We start from the raw sequence: 12,646 nt of genomic DNA, 5'->3' as shown, positions 1-12,646 counted from the left end.
GGGGTTGGACGGCTTAAATGTAGGCATTAACTCTCAACACTATATTCCCCTAATATTCATCTACCAATGAATATTGGTAAACTTGGCTCCTAAACCCTACAGAAAGGTGACTCATTCTGCAGGATTCTGAATCAGGAAGAAGTGGGTGAACAATAGAAATCTGACTGTTAATCAGAGGAAAGGCAGGGAGCAAGGGGGAAGTAACCTGAATTGGTCTGAAAACCATGCCACTGTGTGAGCAGATGGGCCCCAAGATGGTGGAGGAGAGGGTGGTACACAGCCAAGCTCAGATAGCAACTAGCTGGCAGCCCTGTCCCCGGTGACCCCGGTGGGTCTGATAAATGTCCATTGGCCACTATGGGTCCCCCTGGATGGGTATCACCCACTACAGGATGAGTGATACCAGCATAATCCTCTAGGAACCACACCGGCATTCAAGACTCAGACACACCTTCACTGTGTGTGTGTCTGATTCCCAAGAAGGAAGGGAAATACAACCTCACCTGCCCCAGCTGCCAGGGACATGTAGAGAGTAGAGCTACCGGGCTGGCAGAAGGGTGGAGAAAGAAGAAGACTGCATTGTGAGGTTGGGTTCCCTGGCAGTATAGCTTGTGGTGAGGATTCTTGTTCCAGTGACTTACTGGGGAAGCAGAAGGGAAGGAGGGACGCAGGACAGGGCAGGAGGCAAAGGCCGGCAGGAATGCGGTCTCATCCGGAGACTCCCCACAGCCTGATCCCACGGTGGGCTCAGGAACGTGAACGGTACCACGATAACCTTGAGGCAAAGGGATTGGCTTTGTGTAACCCCACTGTCCATCAGTCATCAGCCAAGCTCTGAGAGCAATCCAGGCCCTGTCAGCTGAATACAATTCTCCAGAGGAGGGGCAGCTGTGAGGTACTATCAGTAGCCCTACCAGCAGCTGGGGGATGGGTGGGCCAGCCAGCAGAGAGGGACCCCACAGTGTCCACTACACCCAGCTTCTGGCCACACCTCCCAGAAAAGACATCACAGAGGCCTGGCAGCACTCAGAGGCCTCCGTCTCCTCTGAAACGCCTGTCCCATAGTGTTTCCTTTGTGAGGCTAAACAAAGCGATCTTTGAGAAGACTTGTGCAGGCCAGCCAGGGAGTGAGGTTGGGAGTGGAAGTGGCAGGCCAGTGCCACTGGGCTGACTCCAAGGCCCCGGCAGGGTCAACCCTTAAAAGGAAGCCACAGTGTGGTAATGTCACAGGACTGGCACCCCTCCAGCAAAACGGGTTCACAGGAAAGTCAGGGGAGGAGGGTGGGAAATGAAGAGAAAGTGTAAGAAAGAAGAGGGAGGTAGGGAAGAAGGCAGCGGGGAGCGGGGGGGGGGGGGGTGTTGGGGTGGGTGGGTGGGGTGGGGTGGGGGGGAGGGAGGAGGAAAGGGAGGGGCCGGTGTTCCAGGTCAGAAGGAATGAAGTCACTCTCTCTATATAGCTTGACCTTCTGGGCTGATGCCTCACTCCACCGCCCTCCTTTATGAGCCAGCCCTTCCTCTGACTTCCCACCTCCTCCATGAAGCCGCCCAGGCCTCCCCTGTCCACAGTGAGTCTCTCTCCGGAGGACTCCTATAACACCCACTTCCAGGATCAGGGAGGTTCTGCCTCTTGCTGTGAATTCTCCTTAGGTAAGTTAATGGAGAGCAAAACTGTCTTTTTCATGCCTCTTTATCCCACAACACTACGGCACACAGCACAGAACCTGGCTCACGTGGGTGCCTGATCAATCTATGTTCATGGATGTGGCAGGTGGAAGAGTCCCTTGACGACAAGGACGCACGCCCTGACGTTTGAGGGGTGCTGAAACTGTGCGAGCACGAAGACCATGCCTCCGGTGGGGAGGAGAGGACAGGGACGTCCAGGGGTTGAAACAATGGCCAAGGCATAGTGCTCCTGCCTCATGAGCCCCTGCTTGAGCGAAGAACAGACCAGGGCTTCCCTGGTGGCGCAGTGGTTGAGAGTCCGCCTGCCGATGCAGGGGACACGGGTTCGTGCCCCGGTCCGGGAGGATCCCACATGCCGCGGAGCGGCTGGGCCCGTGAGCCATGGCCGCTGGGCCTGCGCATCCAGAGCTTGTGCTCCGCAACGGGAGAGGCCACAACAGTGAGAGGCCCGCGTACCGCAAAAAAAAAAGAAAAAAAGAAAAAAAAAACAGACCAGGCCAGCAGCTCTGGGCAGGGACAATGGTGAGCTGGGCTATAAGCCTGGCCAGGTCAGGAATCATGCATGAGCCCCGTTCACCCATATGGACCGAGGGCCTGGCACAGAGCAGGTGCTCAGGGAGCATGTGTTCCTGACTGTTTGTCAACGGAGAACATGATCATGGCACCACAGGGTCCAGATCTGAGGCCAGCGGGCACCCAACACCCTGGCAGGAAGGGAGAGGGAGGCCTCTGAGAAGCTGCAGCGGCTGTCCGGGGTTCCCTCGTGTAATTGGCAGGAGCACACTGAGGACGGGCTGTTCTTGCACTGCTGGGAGGCAGGAACCAGCGCTGCTGACCCCGGCAGCTTTGTTTTGTGGCTTCAGTGTGGCCGGCAGCCAAAGGAAACACACTCTGGCCGGGGTCCCTCCCACATGCCTCAATCAGACCAGGAACAATCAGGCCACAGAGGAGCAGAGGACCTCCCTCCATCCCTGGTGCCCCCGTAGGCTATGCGTGGGCCTCTCCTAGGGTAACGCTCTTCCCCTCAACCCCAAACTTCTCCTCATGGGTCTCCCATGTCAAACTTAACCATTCCCTTTGGAAACTAGAATATGATGTAAATCCTATTAAATATTAGAAGGAACTGAAATTTCTGCCTCACACCCTAATTCAGATTGATCTGTGTGTATGTGTGTGTGTGTCTGTGCGTATCTGATCTCTCTTTCCCATAATCTCTCTGATACCATTTTTCTCCAATCTCTCTCTCGAATTTTGCTGGCATGAGTAAAGGAAACAACTGTATAGCACAGGGAGCTCTACCTAATGCACTGTGGTAACCTAAGTGGGAGGGAGTCCGAAAGGGAGGGGATCTCTGTATGTGTACGGCTGATTCATTCTGTTGTGCAGTGGAGGCTAACACTATACGGTAAAGCCACCACACTCCAATACAAATTAATTTAAAAAAATGAGTAAAGGAAACAATGTTGCAGATAACACATAGGAGCCGCTTTTGTATTACTTGGGCTTTAGCACGACACACATTTCCATTCCTCATCAGGCTTTCTGAAAGGCTGACGTTAAAGTGAACATCTGGGTAAATTAGCTCAGCCGGTTAGAACCCCCATGCAAGTGAAGCCAATCTGGGTCATGGATTTGATCACCCCAGAAGCCGATTATAATCTCTCTTTGATTGGCCACACAAGACACCCACAAAGCAGTCCCAACCAATTTGCACATATCTCCAATCTATCTCTCACAAGAGGGATTAAGCCACAGTCCACTACACCCCAGCAGAAATGTATCCCCAGTGCCCAGGAACAACTCAGACTGCCTAACTGCCTCTGGGAGTGTTGTCACTGTGTCTGCAGATAAAGACTACATTAACATTGACTGGACTTCTTCTAGCTGGCGAAGTACCCCAGGAGTGGGCTTTGGGGCAAGGTGAAACCAGCTTCAGATTACCAGTGGGCCTCAAGATTTTACTGAATTTTGTAATGAGAAGGACAAAACGCAGTACCCTGCAGGTAGAAGGACTCAAAGTCATAACCCCCAATCTGCAGGCTGGGACTCTCTACGGCAGTGCTATCCGATAAACATCTGTGCTGTTCAAAAGGGCAGCCGCTAGCCACAGGTGGCTCCTGAGTGACAGAGAAATGAAACTTTTTCTTTTTTATTGAATTTGATTTAGATTTAAATGTACTTAAACTTTACTCTTGATTAATTTAAATTTAAATAACCACCATATTGGACAACAGCGATCTAGAGTACAAAAAGTAATAGTATATCAATAGTGATAACAAAATAGTACCAACATTTAATAAGAGCTCACTATTTTCCAGTCATTGTCTAAGGATACTGGCACATTAAATGCGCTCCAATATCTTGCATATACACTACCATTTTCCACATCTTTTGTGATGAAAAAGTAAATGCATGTAAAATAATTGTTTGAAAATAAATAAATGTTACTAACTTCATTACATATTCTGACATCATGTAGTTTCCAAACCTAGATATACTAAAAATTTAATTACCATCAGTCAGTGATTTTTTTTAAACTTAAAAAGGGGTTGGTCCATATCCTCGAAAAGATTAGGAACCAGTGACAAAATACTAGCAGAAGGGCAGATGAAGGAAAAGAAAAAAAACTATCTTCACTTCCAAGTTTCCCCACGTCTTCCCACCCTCTTCTAGGAGAGAAGCCCCAGGAAGCAGATGCTCATTTCTCTTCCTTGTGCCCCTCGAGCAAGGGCAGAGGGAGCTGAGAGGATTAAAGAGAAACTCATTTCTGTTTCCTGCCATTGGAGTGGCACACCATCTACTCGCTCTGCCCCCGGGCCTTCCTGTGCCCACCTCAAGCCCTGGCCTGCATCCATTTCCAGAGGCTGCAGACGTGTGAGTGTGTGGGGGTACCAGGACGGGAGGGGTGTGCAGTTCTACTCACCTGAGCACATCTCCCCCTTGTAGCGGACACAGGAGAAGTCATCACACTCGCAGTACTTGCCCGTGATCTTGCCAAAGTCACTGCTATGGCAGACGCACTGGCCACAGAGACACTCGCCCCGCTGGCTGCAGATGGGCTGGCCCTCCCGGGGGCTACACTCGTCCTGCTGGGAGGGACGGTAGTCCTCTTCTGAGCACTCACACTGGGACCCCAGCCAGCCAGGCCCGCAGCGGCACACCCCACACTCAAAGGTCCCGTTGCCGTTGTTGCAGTGGTGGCTCTGAGGCTCAGCCTGGGCCTGGCAGGCACAGTCACAGTCGAAGGTGACCTGGACGGTGAGGCTGTCTTTGAAGCCCACAGGCTTGATGGTGAAGGACTTCTCCTTCTCCTGGGGGCAGCCACGCACCTTGGCCTCAATGCTGAAGCTCACCTGGATGGAAAGTAAGATCGCATTCAGACACAGGTGGACCCTGTTGACACTCCAGCCCCGGAGGGAAAGAAGCTGTTCCCTGCCCTGCCCGGGAATACCCAAACTGGGCGTCCTGTCCCCCAGCAAGCTGGAGTTCCTCAGCCTTCCCACCACCACGGTCTGCAAAGCCAAAGCAAGAGCCTGGGGATAGTTGTGCAGCTGGGACATATCTGGCTGGGTGTAGACATGGTTTACAATCACAAGATAGCTTTTTTCTAAAATTCCATATGTGAAAATAAACCAGCTCAAGTAGAAAAGAACCTTTGATCTTACAAACGCTCTGCCGTGGCCAAATAAGCTAGCAGGACTGATTACGTAATATCATCAGGATATACAAAGCACTATTTCACACCACACAGTGGCCAACCACAGGCTCAGAGTCTACTGTGCAATTTCCACAAAACATTTCATCACTTATGCAATCAAACATGTTTCAGGCCAATATTTTTTACATAGGGTGTGTGCACATGTGCCTAGAAGATAGAGAGATGGATGGATGGAAACAGATATATAGACAGAGATGATGTAGATATAGATGATATAGCTATAGATATCCCCTCTTTTTTTCCACCCCTTTCACCAACCCCTCTCCCCTAACGCAGAAGCAGAGAAGAACCAGCCACTAAGGAAGGAAAACTATAGACGGACTGGAGAGGCAAAATGAACATTTGCATTCTGACGTTCCAGGAGGGTGGGTATTTTGTGTGTGTATGTGTTTATTTTTTTTTCCTTTTAATTTTTATTGGGGTATAATTGATTTAAAATGTTGCGTTAATTTCGAGGGTGGCTATTTTTTTTTTTTTTTTTTTTGCGGTACGCGGGCCTCTCACTGTTGCGGCCTCTCCCTTTGCGGACCACAGGCTCCGGACGCGCAGGCTCAGCAGCCATAGCTCACGGCCCAGCCGCTCCGTGGCATGTGGGACCTTCCCGGACCAGGGCACGAACCCATGTCCCCTGCATCGGCAGGCGGACTCTCACCCACTGCGCCACCAGGGAAGCCCAAGGGTGGCTATTTTTGCCTATTCTGTTTGCTGCCGAATCTTCAGCAGCTGGAACAATGCCTGGCACAAAGTCGGTGGTCAATAAATATTTATAGATGACACTGCTGTTTTACCTTGTGAAGCAAAGAAAGGCATTACCTTAGGGGAGGCTGGAGACCAGTTAGGGGCTGTGCATAAACAGAGGTAACCTAACGCAAGTTTTTAAAAATCCTGATGGTGAAGTTACTTAACGGATAGAGAAGGTTTAGGCAACAGAAGCCTCAGAGGAAAAGGCTGGCAGCTCCATTACATCTAACTTGTAAGGACGTTCAGAAAGAAGGTACAGGGAAGGAAGGGGCGGGTGCCCACAGACGCTCTGGGGCACAGGCTAAGGTCAGAGCTGCAGCCTCAGCCCCTGCCCAGCCCACCTCACCGTGTCTCCAATCTTGAGTCCGACACAAGACTTAAGGCCTGGGATGACCTCGTTGTTGAGACAGGTGGCGTTGAAGGATAAGGACAGCTCCTCAGGGAGGTCACGCACTTCCAGCTCTACTTTAGAGCGGATTTTCTGAGCAGAAAAGGGCAAGAGAAGATAAGAAAATGGGCTGAGAGGAAATGAGTAGGAGCCAATTACATCCCAAGCAAAACCTCCCAGATGGTCCTGGACTCACCTGCAGTGCCAGATGCTGAGGTCCACCTGCAAGCTGCCAGAGCATCCCTAGGAGCCTGTTTCCTGCTAGATTTCCAGCCCAAGACCTGCTTTCTCTCTTTCTCCACTTGCTTCTAGGTGAGTCTGGGTAAAATCTAAACTAGCTACGCCCTCCTGCAGGACTCACGGACGTGTGAGAAGGGAGTGCTAATACTGGTCACCTTGGCTAGTAGCACTTTCTACCTGATCTTTCATCAACCTCACATTCCCCATGGTTCAGCTCCCTCTCTGCTCTATTGTTGGAGCCCAGATCTCCATCACTCTGTACCCGCCCCCCTCAATTTCAGGGCCCTGCTCGTCCTCATCACCATCCCCATCCTCTCTCTTCCACCTTCTCTAAGCTCTTCCCCCATTGTTCCTAAGCCTCCTAGGCGTTCCTTTCTGAGCCGTTTCTATCTCGGAAGGCTGCAGTCCTCCCAGTGCTGGCTATCACTTCCTGGCCTCTGGAAGAAGAAGAGGAAGGCGGTGAAAGCTGCATGGTGGACTTGCAGCCAGGACTCCCAAATCTGAGCCCTCCTGGGTAATGCCAAGTGAAGTGGACTCTTAGCAGGCCCATTCCCAGTGTAAGACACTTACCCCGTAAGCATCAACAATGAGCTGGAGGACATTGCTGGAATCAGTAGACAGGACCCCCACTGTGGTCCCTGGGATGAGCTCACTATAGTTCTAGAAAGGAAGACAGAGATGTCCGGGGATGACTGATGAAGCTGGTGGTCTCCAAAAGCCCTCCCCAAATCAGACTGAGGGTCTTGAAATGAAACTTGAGGGAAGGATGGGATTTTTTTTTTTTTTTTTTGCGGTACGCGGGCCTCTCACCGCTGCGGCCTCTCCTGCTGCGGAGCACAGGCCCCGGATGCGCAGGCCCAGCGGCCATGGCTCACGGGCCCAGCCGCTCCGCGGCATGTGGGATCCTCCCGGACCGGGGCATGAACCCGCGTCCCCTGCATCGGCAGGCGGGCTCTCAACCACTGCGCCACCAGGGAAGCCCAGGATGGGATATTTTACTTGTCACTGCCAGGAATATATCTAGCAGTTTTTCAGCACTGAGCAAAATTATAGAGAACCTCTCACACCCCTCTCCCCACTGAATTACTCCCCTCCACCACTGCAAACATCAACACACCTATCCTACTAGGTTCAAAGTTAGAGGAGAGAGACCGTCGAGAGGAATCATTAGCTCCTGGGTCTTTCCTAGTTAGGGACCATGGCCAAAGCTGGTGTGGGCTGGTTCCCTGAGACAAGTCCACCCATCACAGGCCCCACTCCCACTCCAGGAAGCCCCAAAGGCATAGTCACCTGGTAGAGATTGACTACATTTTCAGTCACTGCAAAGATCAAATTGATGTTTTTCTGGGACAGCTTCTCGGTCATCAGCCCCAGAGAGGGATAATCCTATGAAAAGAGAGGATGTGATGGTTAGTTAAGAAGTCTATTCACATACATCCATGAATTCTAAGCCTTAGGACTTGGGTGGTTTGGGCCATGGCCCTGACAGTGGTGGGATTTAAACCTTTTCACCCCATGACAATGTGAGGCAAACACAAACCCAGTTGTGAACTCTAAGGATAGATAAAGAGGTACCGGCTGGTAGTGCCGAAACTAAGCACCTCTGTCTTCCTACTCAAATTCAATGCATTCGCACCAAGGAGCAGCTTCCACGGGTCAGGTACTGCCAGACCTCGTTGTTTGGAAGCTTCCTCTCATTTTGCAGCTACTGAAAAATGCCTTGGGTTGTTGCTTGCAATCCTTCACCACGTGGTCTCAACCTTCCTTTCCAGCCATTCACCTCTCTCCCCCTTCTACTTACCACCGAGCTGGCCCACTGTCTTTCTCCCACCTCGAGTGGCCTTCTTTTTGGTAATGCTCCTCCTTCCTTAGGACCCAGCCCAGGTCCCACCTTCTCCAGGAGGCCTTCCCTGATCATCCCAGTTCATGACGAGCTTTCCTCTTTTGAATACCTAAAATCCTCATCAACTATTCTATCCAGTTAGCTGTAATCATGCATCTTCTGTTATTGGTACCACACCTCCTCAACTAAACCAAAATCTCCCTGAGGGTGAGACCTTATATAGTCTTGTTATCTTGGCCCCTGGTAAGGCCCTGCATAGACTAGGTGTCAATCGTTACAGACTCGCCCATTGCCTGGTAGTGCTCAACCTGTATATGGCTGACACCAAAGAATTCAAGCCAAAATGGGGGTGCTGGTAAATTATGAACATGTCCCTGGAATCCTAGACCTTTCAGGGAGCTCATGAGATCATGCAACTCAGGTTCCTTTTCACAGCTGTACCTTTAAGCCCCCTAGATGAGGCAGTTGCTACACTGTCTTTAAGAAATGAAGAGTTCACACCTCTAGATACTCAGAGTGGCAGCATTCTGCAGGGCTCTACGTTCTCTTTATGGCTTACTGCAATCCCTCCTGTTTCAATGTAAACTCCTCTCCTCTTATTTAACCTTCTATGGTTAGATGAAAACAACTTATACAGAAAACAACTTATAAGAAGTCTTCTCATACAGAGCAGTGATTACCAGAGGGGAAGGGGCTGTGGGGAGGGAGAAATAGGTAAAGGGGATCAACTGTATGGTGACAGATGGAAACTAAATTTTTGGTGGTGAGCACGCTGTAGCGTACACCAAAGTAGAAATATAATGTTGTACCCGTGAGACTTATATAATGTTATACACCAATGTTACCTCAATAAAAAATAAATTAAAAAAAAGTCTTCTCATGGATCAGCTAAAGCATCCTTTAGCCTTCTTTTATTCCAGCTAAAGGACTCTGAGCCCTTTAACGTTTCCTCACAGGACTGGCTTTCTATGCTTTTGAGGATCTTTGTCTCTTTTTCCTCTGTCTTCTTCCAATAACCACAAGTGAGCATGATATTCCAAGAGGGGCTAATCCATGCACAGTCGACAGGATGGCCTGCTTTCCAGCTGGACCTGCAGAAGTCCTCTGGGTCCACTCCGGATGCCATGACGATGCTGCTGGTGCTGGAGGCAGTGGTAACACCGACCACAGCCAGGACCATCTCTAATGGCTGTACAGGTGGTACCCTGGATGAGGGCATCCAGTAGGTGGGAGAGGTGAGGGCGGGCTGAAAAGAGCCCTGAGCCTTGCCCAGAGGAAGGGCTGCCATTTTCATATTCACACAAAGACTGTCTGGGTTAGGGCAGTCCTGGCCATAGTGAATAGGAACCATAGGTGGTACCGAGAATCTCACCATGGTAGTGGAGGCAGCATAATGGTTGTCACTGCCCACATGACACTGCCCATCGTTGGGCTGGACGATGCCTGCCAGCCTTCCATCCAGCGCTATATGGGTCTTGGCATCAGTGGTAAACACCAGCAAGTGGGAGGCATCATTCCTCCAGCCAATCTTCTCCTGTTAAAAAAAAAAAAGGCAAAAGAGAGACAGCAACTTTAGCCATGTCACTGGTACAAAACAAAGACCCAAGAAGCTCCCCATCTGAAGGGCTAGACAAGTTGTCTTGGAGAAGGGCCTCAGTCCTAGTCCTTGGAACATAAACTGGAGTTTTCCAACTCAGGGGTTTCTGTTCTCTTAAGAAAACAGTCTCAGGGCTCATTACTTCAAGCAGCTGAAAGACACCTACTTCAACTCCAAAGAGAACTTCTTCAATGATAATCACATGGCCCATCTAGAAACCCATCTGCATCTGCAGAGCTGGGTTGGGCTAGAAGAAATCCCATCTGGACATCTGCCCACTTTGCTGAGGTTAGGTGAACCCAGCCTTGACTCTGATACACTTCCAGAAAAGATCCTCTCCCCAGAAAACATCTGGGACCACTGAGGTTCCCAAAAGCATCAGCTCTGGCCAGGGAGCGGATACAAGCAGAGGCTGCTGATCGGGAGCAACCTGTTGCTCAAATTGTACAAATTGTACAAAGCTCTGCCTAGTTCCTATCTCGTAGTTCACATAGAAATCCCCACAGTTGAGCCACTTCCCGCCCCGTTTTGATCTGCACCACCCACACCTGGCACTCCATGCCCTCCAAACCTACATCACAGACGGTAGCCTGCATGATGGCATCAAAGCCACCCTCTGGGGCATCTCGGTTTCGTGACACACTCTGCTTCTTCACCTCCTCATTGAAACGGGTCACCTGGTCAGTTAGCGTCAGCACGTGTTTGTAGCCAAACATGGGCAAACAGGTGGTCTTCATACTGGGGAGGGAAGGAATGATTTAAGCAGACATCTGATGGAAAAGGCTGCATGGGGAGTGGGAGGGAAAAGAGGGGGACAGATATAGACAGTGGAATGCCCAGGCGAGTTCTATACAACTACCATTACCCAGACAGGTTAGACTCCAAACCCTTCAAATTACGTAGGCATCACATTGACCTAATCTCCAGCTAGATCAGAGGATAAGGGAGTGAACTGTGGAACCAGACTACCTGGGTTCAAATCCCAGCTCCTTGACTTACTAGTCATGGAACCCTAGGCAAGCTTCTCTATACCTAACCTATAAAGAAATGGGGACATGATAACACATATCTCATAAGAGTTGTGAGGCTTAAATGAGTTAATAGATGTAAAGCTTTTAGATCAGAGTGAGGCTCTAGTTGTTGTTGCTATCACTTTATATTTAACACTTCTCTAAAGTAACATTAACACAACAACAAAGCAAAAGTTCATCAATAACTTAATGTCCCTGAACTATCAATAAATTGATAGATCTGTGCCGAACAGGAGCATTTCTGTCCCCAGTCCAATGGTTTGTTTAACTGATGGCTGACACAATTTCTGGGGAACCTTACAATCCAGACAGAAGGTTAAAAAGGCACATCATATAACTCTCGAATCTAAAAAGTAAATTCATACCTCGTCAGGCTCGGTAACCATCACTTTAAATTATAACCCATGGACTTGCATAGTCTCCAACAAATAAATAAGCCATTCAGTTGTAAGTCCAACTCTCAACAGAGGGACACATCAACTTATGCTCTTAGAAGGTTCAACAAATATCATTTCCACTCTTTCCTATGCCTCTAGGACTTAATTTCTTGCATTTTAACCCTGCAGGACTCATATCCTGGATAACGAGGACAATAGCAATGGAATCGATCATTCTGAAATCATAACTCCTCTATCTACTTATACTATTTATTCGTGGCCTAGACCAAGAAGCTGATGGATTTCCTTTCTAGGTCTCCAAACAGTCTTGGACTCTATTAATACAACACTCCAGATCAATGGGTTGGCCCACTTGCCGGACAGGGAGACCATGGTAGAGAGGAGATATGATTTGGCCAGAAGGCAGCCAACAAAGCTACCCTAGACTAGAAAGAGGAAGCAGGACTTGGATTTGTCTGGGGCAACGGGGAGAGATGCTGCCCTGGCTTCTAGAAGAGAGACTTACTCATAGCAGGGGTTTCTGAGGGCCTCTGGTGGGGAGATGTACATGTATGGTGAAACGGGCTTGTCCACAAAGGCCCCGAAGCCAATCCGCAGGTTACTGGTGAGCTTACGCATCTGGGAGGCCAGCTTGGTGCCCAGGTTCTGGATGCTCCACAGATCGTCCTTCATGGAATAAGACAGGTCCATTAAGTAGTAGATGTCCACAGGGTAATCCTCCACCTGCCGAACTTGGACGGAGAAATTCTTCGAATCATCTGCAAGGCAGAAGGACGTTAATTCTTCTCCTCTTCTCCCTCTAAGACTTAAGTAGATTTGGACACAGCTGGGATGAAGTCACTTTTTTTTTTTTTCCCCGCACCACTCATCTTGTGGGATCTTAGTTCCCCGACCAGGGATTGAACCCGGGACCTGGCAGTGAGAGCGCCAAGTCTTAACCACTGGACCTCCAGGGAATTCCCTGAAGTAACTTTTTAATCAAACCAAACTTGAAAGCCCCGGTCCCT

At 49.8% G+C, this 12,646-nt stretch overlaps 1 protein-coding gene across 3 annotated transcripts in view; it reads right to left on the bottom strand.

Annotated features, from left to right (window-relative positions):
* The window catches only part of ITGB3 (integrin subunit beta 3), a 51,972-nt gene that overhangs the window by 14,431 nt on the left and 24,895 nt on the right, over nucleotides 1–12,646 (bottom strand). For all 3 annotated transcript variants that reach the window (XM_067717284.1, XM_067717285.1, XM_067717283.1), the window contains 7 exons: nucleotides 12,145–12,397; nucleotides 10,786–10,948; nucleotides 9,986–10,147; nucleotides 8,061–8,156; nucleotides 7,341–7,430; nucleotides 6,489–6,623; nucleotides 4,607–5,036 (listed from right to left, as the gene is read on the bottom strand). In XM_067717284.1, the coding sequence (XP_067573385.1) occupies nucleotides 4,607–5,036; nucleotides 6,489–6,623; nucleotides 7,341–7,430; nucleotides 8,061–8,156; nucleotides 9,986–10,147; nucleotides 10,786–10,948; nucleotides 12,145–12,397 (1,329 nt within the window). The remainder of the gene's footprint in view (nucleotides 1–4,606; nucleotides 5,037–6,488; nucleotides 6,624–7,340; nucleotides 7,431–8,060; nucleotides 8,157–9,985; nucleotides 10,148–10,785; nucleotides 10,949–12,144; nucleotides 12,398–12,646) is intronic.

This window comes from Pseudorca crassidens, chromosome 19 (genome assembly GCF_039906515.1).
Source record: "Pseudorca crassidens isolate mPseCra1 chromosome 19, mPseCra1.hap1, whole genome shotgun sequence".
NCBI lineage: Eukaryota > Metazoa > Chordata > Mammalia > Artiodactyla > Delphinidae > Pseudorca > Pseudorca crassidens.
The sequence above is the reverse complement of the archived record's forward strand: the minus strand, read 5'-3'. Positions and strand labels throughout refer to the sequence as shown.